This window comes from Strigops habroptila, chromosome 8 (assembly GCF_004027225.2).
Source record: "Strigops habroptila isolate Jane chromosome 8, bStrHab1.2.pri, whole genome shotgun sequence".
Taxonomy (NCBI): Eukaryota; Metazoa; Chordata; class Aves; order Psittaciformes; family Psittacidae; genus Strigops; species Strigops habroptila.
This window is the reverse complement of record NC_044284.2, coordinates 30,828,750-30,847,366: the sequence shown is the minus strand read 5'-3', so window position 1 is coordinate 30,847,366 and position 18,617 is coordinate 30,828,750. Positions and strand designations below refer to the sequence as shown.

General features: G+C 39.8%; 1 protein-coding gene across 1 annotated transcript in view; it reads left to right on the top strand.

Annotated features, from left to right (window-relative positions):
• Window positions 1–15,592, top strand: part of SPATA16 (spermatogenesis associated 16) — a 97,964-nt gene extending 82,372 nt beyond the window's left edge. The window contains 2 exon segments of the mRNA XM_030496217.1: window positions 1,824–1,904; window positions 15,278–15,592. Of these exon segments, the coding sequence (XP_030352077.1) occupies window positions 1,824–1,904; window positions 15,278–15,592 (396 nt within the window).
• The last annotated feature ends 3,025 nt before the right edge of the window (window positions 15,593–18,617 follow it).

The window sequence follows — 18,617 nt, the reverse complement described above, 5'->3', positions numbered from 1 at the left end:
TGGGAGAACTGCTTTGGTTGGCGAACTGCCTGCTCTGGTAGCATTTTGTCTGCCAATAGAGTGACTGAAAAATTTTGGATGATAAAAATTAAAACTAGAGCACACACTGAGCACTTTTCACTGGCATGTATCGATATCAGCAAAACTTTAACTGAAATTTTTCTTGTTTTAGCTTCTTGCCCAAAGCAGTGAAATCTCCAGCCTGGTTCAACTGGGCTCCTTAGGGGTGACAGACCGATGTCCTGGTCCCTGCCTCGGTGGGTGCTGTTCCACTAGTTCTTCAGAGAGAATTACTCCAAGAAAATCAATGGAGAAATCTTCTTCTTCCCCTACCAGTTCCTCCTCTACCTGGTTTGATGCAGGATCTGTACTTTGCCCATTCTGCCCTTAATACCCTTAATCTCTGGACTGTGTCTATTCTGGATTCATAGAAGAAGATTATCTGTCATAAGAGTATTGTTGTGGAAAATTTCTGACAGGTTCTTGACTCTTTTCACATCAAAGTCAGAGGCAGAAATTTGGGGGGGGTGGGGAGTGGGTTCATGAATACTGAGTCATGACCTAAAAAAATAAGTTTTCATCAAAAGATGGGACCAATAAGATTCAACTTAATGGTTGTACAAGCACAGAGAAAGCAGGCTGGAAGCAAACATAGCATGTCTATTTAGAGATTCAAAGGAAGATTCCTGCATCCTGTATTCAGTGTTGGGACACAGACAAAGAATTTTAACTTTAGAAACCTGAATATGAAGGGAAACTTCAGGAAATACAAATCTGCTCTTTGAATCTCAAGGCAGCATTTTTATAACTTGTGTAGATGAGCCTAAACTCTGATGTTTTAAGTTTCATCACCTTATTTACTTATGTTGGACTACTGCCCATCTAGGTGCAGAAAGAAGAGACAATTCCTCTATGAATGCTTATAATTATACTTGTCCAATTACTTGTAATGTGTAACAAATTTGGGAAGGGATACGGAAAAACTATTGTTTGGGTTCACTTTAACCAGCTAAAGATTTTGGAATAGACCTAATAGAGCACAACAATATCACAGGTATTGGATCTGCTCCATCTCTCTCTGTTCCTGAATTAAGAACAATTGAAACATTTTCAAGTGTTTGGGAAAGGTGCAGGGTGAGACAATGCTGTGACTAACCTGGAAGGGTACTGTGGGAACACTACAGCTAACCTGAATTTTATCCTTCCTTCTAACAGTAAGGACTGATTAGCAAGTATTTTCCTACAACTTCTTTTTATAGTTTACACTAGAAATTGTCAGCCTTGTTTTTACGCTCTGTTATGCTGCATGATGGGGAGAAGAGAAGGTTTGCCAAAGAAAAAGGATAGTAAAAGCATGGAAAATGAGCTAGATACTTCCAGCTACAGTAAAAGCATCTCAGCTTTAGTGTTGTCCTCTTGTGAGGTTTTACATGCTGCTTTAAATTATGATACATTAGCCTTGGGAGAAAATACTAAAAAGCATTCATGTACGACAAAGAATATCCCAGACAGCTAAAGAATGAAATATGGAGCCTTTATTTTCTACAAGCCAATTCCTTTACTGAGTATAAACATTTACTGCATTAAAACGTATAGGCTTAAATACAAATTTTCCAGAGGATTTTTTTGCCATTGTTAAGTATTTTACATCCACAATAATACAGTGTAATGGCTGAAGCAAAGATGAGGTGCTCATTGTGTGAAAGATGAGTAATAAAATCATCAGCGTACAAATGATTTTTTAATTAGGTTTTAATCTGTGTATTTAGAGAAGTTATTTCTGTGTGAATTCCACGCTGATAATTTTTATCTTGGTGCCACAGCTGCGGTTGCTAATGGCAGATGCCATGGACACCCTTGAAGGAAGGAGGAGTAAAAGACGTGTGTGGAATAAAATTCAAAAGGTAAAAACCTGCAGCAAAGGACAAGAGAGTATATTGTTCCCTGGGGAGTAAATGTCCACCTGAGCCATATCTGTTCAAAAGATAGAAAAGAAAGTAGGTGCCATTTGAAACCTGACTGCATGCCTTGAACTCTGTCAGTGTTTTAGGCTTTAGCTCCTATAGTTGAACTTTGTCCATGTTAATAGTCTCGTGTGGTTATCTAATGGAGAAAAAAAAAAAAATATATATATATATAAGAAAAAGAAAACAAACCTTGAATAGCTTATTTTTGGCTGATAATTATATTTTCATCTTTGTCATATGAGGTACTGTGCTAACTGGGGCAGGAAGTTGTTAGGGAACAAAATTCAGCCCAACAAATTAGGTCCATTAGTGGAGCTCAAGTGAAGCTTTGGTGATGTGAGGTAAAAGACATGTAAATACCTTTCTGGTGTCCCTGCACAGCAACCAGTCAATTTAATTTTTAAAAGATTTGTGTAATGCAAGGAGTCTTGTGTTGGTTGTCTGTACAGATGAATCTGACACAACATAATGAATAATAGGTCAGTCTGGGAGGTAATAAGGGTATCTTATGTTTTTACAAAGTCTTTTGAACCAAAGCAAATCACAGCTCTGGGCATTCAGCATTCAGCCTCTTCTGAGGAAAAGGAAAGCAATTCACCAGGAAGGTAAAATGTTGCTAATGCTTCAAAGCAGTGGTCTCACCCAATATCTTATGGCTCTGTCAGTTCCCAGACAGATGCACGCTTGCTTTGGGTGTCGGCTGCAGCAGGAGGCTGGAGAACAGAGGGTTTGAATTTCTGCACTGGCAGGACTTGAAATTGTCCTTTGGGATTTAGGGTTTGCAGACAGATCTCAGGGAAGATACTGAAAACCAAACCCTGGCTGCATTGGATCAGTGTAACCAGGATAAGCAAATAAGACAGAGGTGTCAGAAAGAAATCACAGGGATGGAGGGTAAAGGTATTTTCAGAATCCATGTTTCCAAGTGATTTGAATTGAATTAAAATTTCTGAAGTCATCTTCTCTGAAAGAAAGTCTGAGTAGGTGTATTGCTTCAGTTAGCTGTCAGATCAGAGCCTCTTAATAAAGTTTTCCAAGTACAGAATGTTTTCAGAAAGTAAGCAAAACCCAAATGCCAAAAATTATAGACAGACTGGGTTTCATTTCTTTCAAGCGCTCATGAGGCAAAACAAAGGATAAATATTCATACTGCTTTTACATTGTGCCAGGATAGTCTCTAGATCTCTCACACCTGCCTACAGATCATATGAGAATCTTTTGCAACACAAACACTACGTATAAGATGAATTATATATATTCAATTACACACATATTTCCTGCTATATATAACTAATATTGATAACTAGATGAATGCAAAGAGTCAATGATATATTTACAAACAGCCTATTCCCTGTACTTCTCTAGCACTTATTTTTTGCATTTGCAGACAATAGACTTAAATATCAAAGACAGTTTTCCAAAGTTTTTCCAAAAGTCAGGATTTTAATCCACAGTTAGGTGTTTGAATGGCCAGCCCAATGTTCACTACTCTGAACCACCACAGCTGAGAGGTTGTTGAGAAAAGGTCATGGCTGAAAGTTAGGCCAAGTACACAGATAACTAAATACTTATTAAAGGCTCATCAAAAGTTTGTTGGTGGTACCAAAATTATTCCCACATATTTCAAGAGACAGTGGCTAATATTTCGTTGTAAATTCTTTAAGGCAAAGTATTTTCTTTCAGTGTATTCATATGTATGTATGTACAACCTTTATATTTCTCTGGGTACTTTCAGTATGATCTTAACATAAATCAAGCTAACGTTTAAGAATGGACTGGTGTCCCATGTTAGTCCACATGAACCGCATAATTCAATATTTATGAATAAAATCTGCTGAATGCATGAAAATGTGCTCTCTGCCATTTTAAAATTTGGTGCTTCAAAATTCGTTTGCATTCTAAACATAGTTTCTCATTTCATTTTTGACAGCTCAGATAACTATTTGATTTGAGGCATCTTGTTCTAAGCGGAACTCACTGTTTGCTTCTTAATACAAAAATATTTTTCTATATTATATCAGAACAAAGAAATGAAAAGCATCATCAAGTATTTCATTTCTACTTTGTTTTTTTCCAAATATTGGTTTCAGTATATTCAGCATGCTCTTAGGAAGGAAAAATCTCTTTAAATAGAGACGGGAAACACTCAGGGAGCTTGTTGGGAAGGGTTTTTGTTGGATTTTTTGTTGGTTTGTATTGGTTGTTTTATTGGTTGGGGATGGGGGTTTTTTGGCTTTGGGTTTTTTTTTTGGTTTTATTTTAATCAGCTTTAATTAAGAATGTTACGCTAGATTAAAGAACTCTAACACATTACAAAGAAGGGTTTAATCTCATGATTAAAAATTGATGTGCTGTGAATTACTGCATGTCACTTGTGCTAGAACCATTTCAAAAAGTTCAATATTCCTTGGTTTTCTCATCAGTTGACACTGATTGTAGAAGCCTACAAAGAACCTGCACACAGCCCTAGTTACAATGTAGTTATTTGTATTTTTGGTATTGAATTAATTTACATATATTTGAAAGCAAAAGAGAACATTAAGGAGTTTATACAATCAGCTATAAATGCAAAACTCAGGAAAGTTGGCAGCTACGTTACCACCAGTGAAGTTTGGCTTTTGCGATAGAAACAGCTGTTGCACCTAATGAAGCACTCAAAGTTTTTCTCTAATGCAGCAGAATTATAGCCGTGCCTATTTTCCAAATGGTTAAAGGGTCTGTCAGAATTGCCATTACAAACTACTGTTTTCAGAGTTTTATATTCTAGAGTCAGCCATAAAAAAATCATTCAGGTTGAAATTTGACATAGAAAGGCGCAAAGCCTGACACCCAAACACTTTTGTCACAGTGGATGGTTTATCAAATTAATTTGAAATTAATCTGGGCAATTTTGAATTTACAGGACTGACAAAGTAGTAATATATGCATAGCTTCAAGTGTTTTGGGTGCTGCGCTGCTCATCCAATTCACTGACAAATTTACGTTTTTAAGCAAACTAGTTTATCAGATGGGCTAATTTATTTTTGGAAGCTTTAAATACAAAGAAATGAAAAACGACCTTGTAATTAGGTGGAGAAAAGAGAACATTGCTGCACAGAAGATGCCTTTCTCAGTATTACCAGGTCTCAGACTCTCCAACCACAAGGAGAGCTGACCCAGGAGAGCCTAGATTACCTTGAGAGATTAAGAAACAGACGCTTTACTCATGTAGCCTAAAGAATACCTTAGAGGCAGAAAAAAACCCAATTGGGTCAGTTTCCCAAAATCCCTATTCTCCAGAATTTTACTGACACTTTTCCTTAGAGTCCCCTTGATAAAGTGTGAGCTTTGTATTAGCAATTTGGGGAAACAAGATACCTGAGTCTAAGACCTTTCAAGTAGTTAATGGAGTGACTGAGTCCCAGTCTACTTCAGGAACATGGGCATTCCCAAAAAACTTCTTACCACCCTCCTTCTTTTCATATTTCTCAGAAATTCCCAAACCGAACTTGCTGGTGGCCAGACTCCTGGACTTACAGAGGATTCAAGGCAGCATCCTAGGGCTTAAGAATTTTTTTTCAGTTGCCGGCTCTGTCCAAATTGTGTTATAAGTTGAGCCACAAAGGTCCTTAAATATCACACTGTCAGCATTAGATGAGAATCGACTTCTCTGAAGCCACCCTTATGAATGGGTAGCCCACCTAAAGTAGTTAATGGGAAATGTTATGGGAAAGATCACCAAACCATCTCTTTTAAAGAGGCTTAAGTCTTCACCAGTGAACAGAGGTAGAAATATACTTCTGCTTACTGGATTTTGAAGTGCAAATTCTCTTCTTAATTTAAATTACATTTGAATTTATTAACAAGACTGACTTAGCTCAGTGGTTTATGCAGTGATCTCTGATGCATGAGCCTCAGCAGCAATGAACAGGTAACTTCCAAGAGAGATTAAGGGGAGCTAATCTGATCGTTCACCTCTGTCCCACAAAATCTGGTGCAGCCACTGGGTCTTAAGCAGATGGGGACACTAGCAGAATACCCAGGTTATTGACTAGCTTCTTTGCTGACATCTGATGTGAAGATGAATGCTGGGACCAGTGGTAAAGCTTAGCCCTTAGTAACTCAAGGAACCAGGTCTCTGCATGGCCATTACAGGACTTTATAGCAGCTATAGATAGACAGAGGGGTTTAGATATCTCAGATACCTAAAATGTAAGGAAGGCTCCTGCTTTCCTCTATAAGGCCTTTGCTTCTCTGTAGACTTGTAAAAGTAAAAATAAAGAAATAAAGAGAGATTACTTTCCTATCTCATAAATTCATTAATAAAGCCTCACAATATTGTAACAGTGAGAGGAATTACATTAAAGAAATAGATAGATACTTTAGAGACTATCAGCCAGAAACTTTTGACATCCAAAGAGAAGAGAGCCGTGTAAGTGCAAGTGCCAGCATGACTCTGCTTCCCCTATGAAGATAATAATGTAGTTCTACTACTCTTCTCCATTTAGCCCCTAGGCTTTCGTAGCAGTTTCACAGGATCCTCTTAACATCATTTCAAGAGCCAAAGGAGAGACAGGAGATGGCAAATAAACACTTTCCCGCATTTCCACATGTGAGACACTTCATAAAACCTTCACATCTGAGTTTACCTCAAGGGCATCACATACTTTGCAATTTAGATAAGTTATTATGCCCATCATTTGCTGAGCTCAGTGGAATGCCTGTTTCATAAGTCTGAAAGCAGAGCAAACATGGATGAGTGAATAAAAGAACAGATGTAACTTACATAAGGAGAAGTATATAACAAAAGCTGCACTAATATATGTGAATATGAAATGAAGTAAAATTAGCCTAACATATTATATAATCTTTTAGCCAGGCATATGGATTTTCAGCAGTTGACCTCTGCTTACTACATCTCTGCTGCCTGCTACAGCAGGGGAACACTACCTGATGAACTGTGCTCTTCTACTGACATTATCTCTTAATTGAAAATCAAGCCATGGAAAAGAGCCATAGACTTGCTAGGCTTTCAGTCAGTTGGAGGAGCAAGGAGGGAGATTCATAGTGTGTTGATGGAAAGTGGTCATGTTGCTGAGTAGTATTTTCCTGGCTACTAGGACAGTTATTTGATGTATATGACTTTGTAACGTCTTGTAAAGTCATCCAAGTCCATGCCACAGCCACAGAGAACTGCGCTTGTTCTCAGAGCATGCAGGCTTCAAAAGTTGTTGTGTTTTGGTGCACTGTCTTGATTCAAACTTGGCGTTTCCTGAATTAATAGAAGGAAACTGGTTCCTGTTTGTTGTCTTCAGGGCTGTGGTGCAGCCGGGTGTTTCATGAACGCATAGACCTATTGTGAAAAGGGGAAGCAAAGGATAGGAAACGAAAAGATAGGAAAAGCACGGTTCCAGAACAGGAGTGGAAGTTTAATGTGTAATGTCTAACGTGCAATGAAGTCATAAAAGAACAAATGCAAAAGGAAAATAATGTTATTGGCATTGGTTCAGGTAGACTGATAGTGAAGGAAAATAAAAACAGAGGAACCAGGTAGAAATGCAAAAATTTTTGTTAAGAGTTCACCAAAGTTTGGCTTCATGCTAAGATGAGATAAAATGTATTAAGACATTCTGGAAAGGATTAACTGCGAATCAGCAGCAGCCTGGAGAGGGACGAGAATTTACTGTGGCAGATGTTTCTAACCTGACACTGAGTAGTTTTCAGACCTGGCAGAGGAAGTTAGGAGAGGGAGCAGGAAGTGAGATCTGCCCCATTGAACCTGAGGGAATTCAGAATAAATGTAGGCAACCAAACCATCACATTAATAAATTCAGCCCCGCTGCAGGGATGAGAAAAGCATGATGGCATTCACAGAGAGTGATGACAATGGGATTTCAGCAGTTATCAATACCCCTGGTGCCTAATATAGATTCCTATCCTTGTGAGTCTCCAGTTCTTTGCGCCTTGCATACAAGAGATGAAAAGATGCCCCAGCAAGACGCCTACATGGCCCTCAGCTACACTGGAAGAAGCAATTGCATCCTGCCCATTTCCCACCCTCCAGACACCAGTAACCTCTATGAAGCTGAGCTATTTAGTGACTGCACACTAAACAGCTATACCTCCTGATCACCACTAGATCAGCATTGCAATATAAAAACAGGGGCTGTGACTACAAAGAAAGAGTGAGCTTTTGGGCATACAAGGTTTTATTTAAGTCTGAAGCAGACATGGAAAGTTTCAAGTTTGTTGTTCAGCTCCAGAAATAAAGTTTCTGTGCATAAAACCATGGGATTTTTTTCCAGCTAGATCAAGTGGTCTGATAGCAGATATCATCTATACCCATAACGCTGACGCCGTCACAGCTACAACAAAACACTGCTAATGCTATTGGGAAGGAGTGTTTTGTGATGAGAAAGGCTCTGGTCTATTCCACCAAGCTATAGGGTGTGGTAAATCACTGGAATAATTTTAAATAGCAGCAAATCTGGCAACTGAGCAGTAAATGTCCTAAACATTGGAATAATGTAGCTGGTTGTAGCTTCCTGGCAGTTAAATCACAGGCAATTCTGGGCATTAACAATCCCCATGTAAGGATTTAGATAAACATTTCCCCAGCCATTGCTAATCATGCTGTCAGTTATAAATGAGCAGTCTGCTTACCTGCTGCCCTCTACCAGAGAAGGTCTTCAGCCCTATGAACACTTGCTACTAGGTATTGCTACTGCTGTGAAAAATAGCATGAGTCAACAAGACTGCTCATAGTAAACGCTGTGCTAGATAGTGATTTCAGGAGAACTTACAAAGTACAAAAGGACCATCTGAGTTGTAAGGTAGGTAATACGTGTATTTCATTACCAGCATCAATATTATTTTTATTTAGTTCCTCATCAACAACACTCTCCTCCATCTGCTTTTAGCATTGGAGCTTTGCTAGTGTGCTAAGAACCTACTGGCAAACACTGGTTTTCAGAGTTTGACTGAACTCCTTCCTTTACAATGGAAATATGCAACTGGCTGTCAGACTTCTTCCTTTAAAGAAAGGCAGTCCATACAAACGAGGCATGTGAAAGTGCAGAAATGGAGCATGAGAGGTAACATATTTTTGTCTCTGGCACTAACATCTGAAGCTATGAACATTTCTACTAGCAGGTCCAAGGCAAGAGTTGCACAGTCAGTGGGTTACATTGCCGAACAAACGTGGGGAAGCACCTTTGGCCTCTCCCTGGCAGTTCAGATCATGCGCTACTGTGCAAACCCACTTCCTTCCAAAAGCAACCATAGTAGCTGAAATGCCCTTCGCTTAACACAGGAACAGTAAAATCATTATTTTTACCCGGATACTGAAGAACCTTTGTTCTAACTGACTTTAATGGAAAGTACAGATTGGGATTTAATTTTTATTAAAATATCAGTTGCTTTTCTTAAGCTTTTCCTCCATGCTCTGTACAGCCATCTCTACTTACTCGTAGACCCTTCAAGTACTGTTCCTTTGGTTATATTCTCTCCAAAGAGTGCTTTAGCAAGTAGCTCTGAGAGACAAAGGAAAACGTTGAGAGGTACTTCATGTTTAAAGGCAGCTCATTTGCCTTCTATTACTAATAGCTCCCAAGTAATAAAAATAGATTCTGTATGCCAGAAGAACCTTTTTGCCATTACATGTTATTTATAGCTCCCGCAGGTTTTCAAAAGCACCTGTTTCTTCTCTGAGAGTTACTCCCCTGATTTGTATTGGGATTTAGGAAGTTCAGATGTTCAGGCATTATAGAGAATGCATACACATGCATCCATGCGAGACATACTTTTAACGATTTTACAGTTTACAGAGTCTGCTTGCTGCTTATCCATCTAATTTTTTTCTGAACAAAATTATCTTCCTACTGGACTTTGTCACTGTGGGAACCTGGCTCTTTCTCATTTCATTCTAAACTCTTTAGCACATACTATAACTGATATTTTTCATTTGTATTCAAATTCATGCCAATCCTTTAAAAGACATGTGTGCTTTCAAGTTAGCTTGTGATGAGAATAGCTCCCCCATTTTTGGATAAGCTTCCTTTGGACAGTCAGTAAGCCATCAAACATAGACATCTGTTCCTTGGAACAGCCCCCTTGTAGCAAAGGTTGACAAGTTTCATGACATCTGTGGCCCATCAGGACTTGGACAAAACCACACTGAATGATGGATAGTATTGCAGTGTTCCCTCATCGTAGCTGGTGCATAGCACATAATTAGGAACAATATGTAGGATGTCTTATCCTGATGAGTACATAGGAAGAGAAAAGAATATATTTGCATTGTGGTATTTCAGGGCAAAACTTGCCTTGCATGCAGGCAAGTTCAGAAGTGACTGACACTGCGTTACCAGAAATACAGTAAGTTCTTCAGAAAAGGAGATATGAACTTGCCATAAAGCCCTGCTTTGAAGAGGAGGCTGGTCTAGATGACCTCCATTGGTCTCTATGCTGAAATCTTCCAATGATTGTAATTCAGCTGCAGCAGCAAGTGCTGCTTACATATCCCTCCACACCGTGAGTGAATCAATTTGGATGGCATCCAGAGAGCAGGGCTGAATGCTCGCAGCAGTGAGTCTCTCCCCTTTATCCATTACTGGACAACATGTACAAAAGGTCAGGATTAGAAATATTTTTATGTGCCAAACAAAGACTGTATTGTTCTTTATATTTGCATGGATCTACATAATGTCAACCAAAGGGAAGCCATATATTGCCTCACCTGATTAGACCCACTGCAGTTCATCCCTCCAGCTAATCCTGTTGCATTGCCTGTTACCCAAGGAGCTTTGTGTTTTTATTGCACACATAAACTGTATTAGATAAGTGTACCAAAACCATAAGTATTTACACATTCTGCCCAACCTTCGAGAATGATGTAAAACCATTTCAGTTAAGAACAAGCTGATAACCACAGTATTCACATGGACCACAGATCATTTTCTTCTCCCAGCAAACTCAGAACTGGAATTCAGAGCAGCCTAATTGACTTATAGTCCATCCAGGTACTTCTGGTGCACCAATTCTGCTTTTCGCCTTCTCACTTCATGTCAGAATAAAAATGCCTTGACGTGTGGCACTGAGGAAAGTCAGACACCTCACCATTCAACTGATTTTACCTGGGAGTAAAAGAACAGGAATACTTTTGAGACATGGCCTGTCAGTGCTGCAGCTCTGTGCTGGGGTTTCAGCAGCATGTGCCCCCAAGGCAGTAGCTTCTTGGTCCAAGGGCCACACAGAGGTTTTGTCCTTCCCATTCATTAATCTGGCTTTAAAAACAGTGTCATTTCCTTCAGGTGGGCCAAACAAGTTGCTTGTCTTGTCTTGTTTCTTGTTTTCATTTAGCCACCAGCATAGAGATGTCTTGATCCTAACTTAATTCCCCTTAAGCATCAGGCATGCTGACCCAGCATTAGCCCACTGCTTTGATGCCCCCGTACTTTCATGGACTCATAGGTATAAAACTGAAGGTGGACAATTGAAAGGCCAACGCTATATATTTGCGCACTTGCAGAAGTCCAGGTGTTTTCTTGGTGTTAATTCCCTTGGTTTTTGTTCTGGCCCTTCCCAGATCAACAATTTCCACCACTGATATGTTTCACAACGTAGTATCTATACAAGAGTTTGAAGCACAAAGGAGAATTTGGAGGCAATGTAAAATTAATGCAATATTAACATAAAGAGCACAAAATAAACTCTACAGAGTATCTGGTTCATTTTCTAATTTCTGTCCACAGACCCTTACACTTCTCTGCTTATCTTGATCCCAAAACACCTACAGGTACCATACAGGTGTGCTGTGAATTGAGCATGTAATTTGCTTTAAAGGCATCTTTTGTTTCTATTTCTTCCCATTTGATCTTCATTCTGTCCATTTCCTTTTTCTCCTGCTCCCTCCACCTGATTACAGGGGCCAGACTAAAGACAGAGGGAAAAATCCAGAGAAAGAACTAGCGTCAGGAGCAACTTGACATCAGGAGCTAATGAAGAAAAAATGGGAGGAACTTGAATAGATGAGCAGTTGTGCACCAAGAAGCCTCTAGACAGGCCAGGGCTATAGGTATTGATCCAAAGTAGAAATGCTACCCCTGCACTGCTGATGGGACAAATACTCAGGATATCTTGAAAGTAAGGTGTCATAGCAGTGGAGGATTAGAAATAGGTTGAAACCCAATTTGTTTGTCTTCGTAAGTTCTCAGGTCACCAAGCACTTGAGAAAAAGACCATAAAGACACCGTATAGCGGGTTAGATGAGATAAGTGTGGTTTCATATGTTCAGGAGAGTATTAAAGGGACTTCAAGAATGTCAAGCAGCAAGTTCAGCTACAGAGAGCTGAGTGCAGCCCCTGCAGATGTGATGCGATGCTGCTGACCAGATCCCAAGCACAGACATGGCATAGTCTGTGCCACACATGGACGCTATGTGGATCAGGGAATTAGAGGTGGGAAAGTGTCATCCAAGTACAAATAGAGCAAAGGACTCAGCAACATTGCTGATCTCTCTGCGGGTTGGGATCAGGCCCAAAATAAGTCTCATGTGAATCACTGGCAACACCAGTAGTGAATCCTCTGCCATGAACCCAGTCCTGCAGAGCTCTTAGCTTGGGCTTCAATGCTGCTTTAGCCTATAAGGTAGCCACAGGGCTCAGCTATATAACCCTGGGATTTGGTCTCAGCATCAGTCTTTAGCCATCAGTCTATTGCTCTGCTTGGGAGTAAGTCACAAGTCTTTCACAAAATCCAACTTCCTACAACAGCTGTTGCTCTAACACTAGTCAAGTTCGGGCTGGCTACAAACTATGTCCTTCCGCCTACTCCCATCGACATGGATTCTTATTTAAACAGTTATTGGGGGGGAGGGGGAAGAAAAGAAAAATAAAAAAAGAAAAGCTATGGATTTAAAAAATTTGCATTTCCCAGTGAAAGCCCTGAAGGTGGCTCACCGCAGTCAGACAGAAGAAGAGCAGGCACAGGGAGGTTTTAAATTAAGGCAAAAAGGCAGAACATAATGCTTCCAATTTACTTTCTTAAAATGAAATGTGCAAGCTAGAAAGCCACGAATTAGCACTACTGAACACTGCAGGCACCAAAAAGAGATTTTTAAACCAATCCCCCCCTTCCTTTATCTTGTCAAGAGACTGTATTTTCATTGTGTTTGTATGGTAATTTAAATCATGCTAGGGCTCAGAGCATACAGTGTAATTGTAAGTCGGCAAGGGTTTGAATGCCATCACTGCAGTGAAAATAACATCATCAGCTCATCAGCTGTGTCAGTAACATTGCAATTATGTAAGCAACTATTATTTCCACCCCTGATACGCTATATTAGAACGTATTTGGGGGGGGCTGGAGCTGACAGGTATTCTGTAAATATGAAAAGGACAAAACAACAGCCGAGCCATGGTTCAGAGTAGGAATATCATTCCACCAGGGCTTTCTAGTGGCATCACCAGCAGTGCAGGCACCACTGGATGGTCCTAAAGGATCTGCTGTAAAACTTGTTGCTTTTCTGGTGTCCCCTTTGCCCTTACACCACAACCTATCCATCACCCAGGACCCATTTCCTTTCCTCTTACCATCTTTTGTGCTCACCCAAACTCAATCACTAGCCCCAAAATAGAAAAGATTACTTTAAACTGCAGAAGAAAGTTACATAGATGTTTTCATTTGGTCTGTTGCAGAACAGTCTTGTGGGTTTGGTGGTTGTGTTAAATATAGCTGAGCCCCTGGATTGGAGCTTGGCACTAAGTGATTAGTCTTTCTTTCTGAGACTTTCCGTGTGCTTTTGGCCAGATCAATGATTTCCTAAGCTTTTATTTCAGCTTCTTAAAAATGAGGCTAGCATAATGATGCCTTTCTCTAGTCCTCTGCATGTTTATATGGTGAGCACGTCACAGCGGAGCCAGCCCCTGAAGCTGACTTCAGAGAGCCCCAACCTCCCTGTGCTCCTGTTGCAATGGATCTCTTGGCAACAGAGGAGCGAAAGCCCACACACAAGTGCCTGTCAAGGTTCATCAGCACAGTAGAAAACTCTTTTCCATGGCATCATACATGGTGCTATGCAAAGGCGATCTGCCGAAAACATCACCCCTGCAAGCTTCATGGGGAGGAGGTGGCAGAGCTCCTACCCCAACCATGTTCCTTGTGCCCTCAGCACCCCAGGGAAGCAGATGTAATGGTCCATAAGCTTTTCTACATGCCTCATTTTCTCTCTCTCACACACACCCCTCACCAACCCAAAACATGGCTAGAGTGCATGGCACAGCTTCAGGTTCAGGGCTGAGGAGCACCTCAATAACAGATCAATATACGAATAAATACAATAGGAAGCCACACTCAGACTAATTCACAGCCAGGTGTTCAGTGTTGTGCCTAAAGAAGCAATGCTGCACTGAATGTGTGTCAGGTTATGGATTCAGCCTTTTTTTTTTTTTTTTTTTTAATAAGATTTCAGTTTAAAGTGCAATTGGAAGATTGATTCTTTAGATCCTCACATTAAAAAGGGCCTAGGTCTTGAGCATAATTCAGTGTGAAGGGAGATGATTCTCATCCTCACCTTACAGAAATGCCGCATATCGTAAAAGCTGACAGGGTATGAATAAAGGTAAGGTGTGGGGGGATATAGCCATAAAATTATGAATGCCTGGTATTTACAGAATACCTGTACACAGTACTATTAATCTATAGTTTTGGTTGTTTTGAAATCACCCCTGCAAGGAAGATGTGTCTATCTGAATGTACTCTTTATTAGAATAATTACATTCTTATTTTGGGAGCACACTGAGGTCATCTATTCTTTTACTGTATTCTCTAGCGTATTATATTCATGGGAAAACACATTTATTCAGAACTTCATTTTGATTTAATAGAAAAATAGTTCTTGCCACAGCAATGTGGAATACTCATTTTTCTCCATGTGTTGATTTTGGCATATAAATGCCAGAAGCCTCTGTTCTCTTTCCTTATCAAGAAAAACTTGCCCGAGATTAATTTCCTCATCATCCTTTCCTTTTAAAGTGGCTGTTTTTCAATGCCATTTAAAAACAGAGTTGTGATAAATTCCTGTTTTCAATGTGCAGATTTCAATGAAAGAGTCTATTCCACAGCAGTAAAGTAATTGAATCCAAATAGAAAGGGACTAAAAAAATAAATTATGAAATCAGGTGCTGTTACTCCAGCCAACTGTATGAGAGGTGCCTTCATGTATTTTTCTTTCTAATGACAATTAGTTTTGAAATAAACTAGTTGGAAAAGCTTTTAAAATTTTTATAGAAGGGGAAAGTCATGCTTTTGACACCACTTCTTTATAATTGCAGATTGGACTAATTGAAGATTACTTATACCAAGTAGAAGACAATTACTTGAAGAACAAAAGGCTGAGAATAGCTAGGATGGAAAAAATGAAAAGAACTCAAAGTACACAGCAACATTATAGGAACTACAAAACCACCCCTTACCAGCCCAAAAAACATGGCCATACAGCAAACAAGAATGTTAACTGTAAATATTTGACAGATGGGTCAGCAAAAGCCACCTTTCCAATTAATGAGCCTTCCTCTGACTATGGGGTATCTTTAGCAAAACACTCCTGCACTTCATTAGTCTTTACTGGTTGGAATAAATCTCTGTGAAAGGCTTGTTTTAAATTGTCTTGTTTATTTAAATAGTAACACCCAGCAAAGAAGTGGCCTGTAATGTATTTTCTGTTCTGAGAATATTCTGCCTCCAAACTCTATAAAATCCTGCTGGCTTGATTATCACCCAAGCAGCACTAAAAAAACCAGGGTTCCCTCCATCCTCAGCTAAGAAGATTCAGACTCACGTTGCCTTCTTTCCAGGTTAATGCCTCACACCAATACAGTACAATCTATAGGTGAAAAGCCGCATTCTGCACCTTACAGCTGTGGCAACTACAAGTGGAAGAAGCACAACACTAGGAAAAGAGAAAGGAAAAAAAAATGGAGCCGAGCTGTTGTCCCATGGTTAAGAATGTGAAGTCCTCCTCTCTCATCTGTGCCCTTATGATGATTTTTTTTCCCCTTCATTAGATGGTAATTGTTTTTTTAAAAAAAACACAAAAACACTCCACGGAAGAGAAGAACTGCACCTCCCTCCTTCAGTGCAAATCTCTTGCTTAAGGATCAGCCACACATCTTGCACTCCCACAGCAGCAGTCTGTAGTGTAGGCACATCTTACATCACTTTGGTCTTCAAGGGAGGACAGGATCCCAAATCCCCTGACACCTGTCATCAGTGAGCAAAGCAACACACCTGCTTTTCAAGAGAGATCACCTTATCAGATGATGTTTGACAGGCATCCCCAGCTGATGTGTGCAGTCTCTTCTAAGGCTGGCATTTCCTTTATGTTCACTCTGTTTACTTTGTAAGTAAAGAACCTCATTCTATAAAAACAGTATTCAGTTTTATTAGTTTTAAAATCAGGGTGATTTTAAAAACAAAAAGATTGAAAGAAAGGGAAAATCCAGCGCCCAGCCCTAAGATTTAATTAAAAATCCAGGACCTCAAAGGTATTTAGCACTCAATTCCCACTATCTATTTATCACAGATAGGAGTCTAAATCCTACAGATTTTTAGCTGCTTAAGACCATCTTCCTAGGCTCTCATAAAAGATTTTTGAAAAACTAAGAAAGAACTGGTAAAAGCTTTGACAGTTCTTTGTTCATTGTTAACAGAGTAAGCATACAGAAATCTTTTTGAGAAAATCTGAGCTAGCCTGAGCTCCTTAAACATGTGGGACAGGAAAACAAAGAATTATTGCCCTTTAGAGATGGCATTATTTTGCTATGGAGTTGGTTTTGTCAGATGAAGCTTTATGACATGTAGTGGCAATCATTCATCTTTGATGAGCAGACACACACTAAATCAGAAAGACTGCTCTCCATGGATCATCAAGTCACAGTTAACACAGTTTGGTAAATCATGCAGGTCTTTAGTAAATACTCTTAATATGATGCGAGCTGGCTTACAATTCTGCAATATTTAATGCAAAATCAGGTATTTTTACCTAGAATGATGAAAAGTAGTAAAGTGCACTGAAAACAGGTGATATTTAGGAACGAAAAAGCAACATTGCCAGTGAAAAACAGTTGCCTGTGCAACATTAAAAAGTTGAGCTGAGTGCCCCAAGAAAGATGTACCAGTCTCATCATGGAGTTTTGTAAGAAACTCTGATCCAAGACAAGATGTGACATTTCATTTTTCAGGTATCAAGCAGGGCAGAAAACCTGTCTTATGATGTAGATCAATACATCACAGAGAGAGAGAGAGGCCATAGCCCATATCAATCTGTAAGGCGTCAGAAACATCTAGGGCAACACTTTGCTACAGTGCCCTTTTACCTCCAGAAAGCCACAGCCTAAAGTAGTTGTAAGGAGATGAATTCAGCTATGAAACAACACAAAGCAAACATGCAAGGAGCCTCTGTCACGGAGAAGGGTATTGCTATTTTCCAAAAATACCCATCTGTGATGCATAGGCCCAGGTCCAAATCTGCTTAGTATTTTATTCATGACTCTCTGAGAGTCAACATTACTCTGCTCAAGGCCAGGTTGGGCAGGCCCTTGAACAATTTGGTCTAGTGGAGGGTGTCTCTGCTCATGGCAGGGTGGTTGGTACTAGATGCTCTGTAATGTCCACTCCAACCCAAACCATTCTATGATTCTATGGATATACTATGTTTTGGCTGCACAGTGGGGAAGAAGGGCAGGGGGGATTTCTGATGTTTGCTGAGTGCAGTATCGTTTCCAAAGCATGAGATTCACTAGGATCACCTACAAAATTAAAATACATAATAATTAACTTGCCTTTTAAAGAAATGGCAGACTGATTCTCCGGCCTCTTAGCTGGAGATTTCTATAATGTGATGACATATGCCATGGCTCCTCTCATTCAGGAAATATTACAAGTTGGACTTCATTCCTCTTCCCCTTTTTTAAGAGCACATTAAAAACAGTCTGGCCCATGGTTGTGGTGGCTCTTTTGCTTCTGTACACAAGGACACATGAGACCACTCCCCAAGAGTTCCACTTTCAGGTCACTTCTCTTTCAAAGACTGGTTTCCAAATGAATGATGGGGATTTGTTTCCCTCCATCTCAGATTTTTTTTATCACAAAAATGATTTATCTGTTGACAACTAGGTTCACCGGCCCCAGGCAACTGATGTCAGTTGAAACCACTCAATGAAAAGCACAGAACACTATACCAATTTCAAGAAGGGAGGTTGGGGTGGCCGGAGAAAAGAATACTGCCTCGTAATTCTTCTGCTCGCTGCTGCAATCCTTACTTCCTTGTAAATGCCAGAATTTCTGTACTAAGCCCTGGAAGGGACAATGAGCACAAGCAGAGTCAGCTGCTTCAGGTGTTAAGTGTATGTTTACTGTTGAGTTACAACACTAATTACGACCCAGAGAAGGTAGACCAGGGAGTGGTTGGTCTTAAAAAACATTTTTCACTTTCACTATATGTGAAGTCTCTCCTGTCAAAGGGGTTTGGTAAAAACACCTGACGAATACAAGATTGTGATTCAGTGATGGTTCCATAGCTAAAGTATCAATTAAATTAAACACATCACCAGAGGAAGATGATGAGATGCACTTGTGACATCCAGTGGTAGGGAATAAATCAGTAGCCTGCTG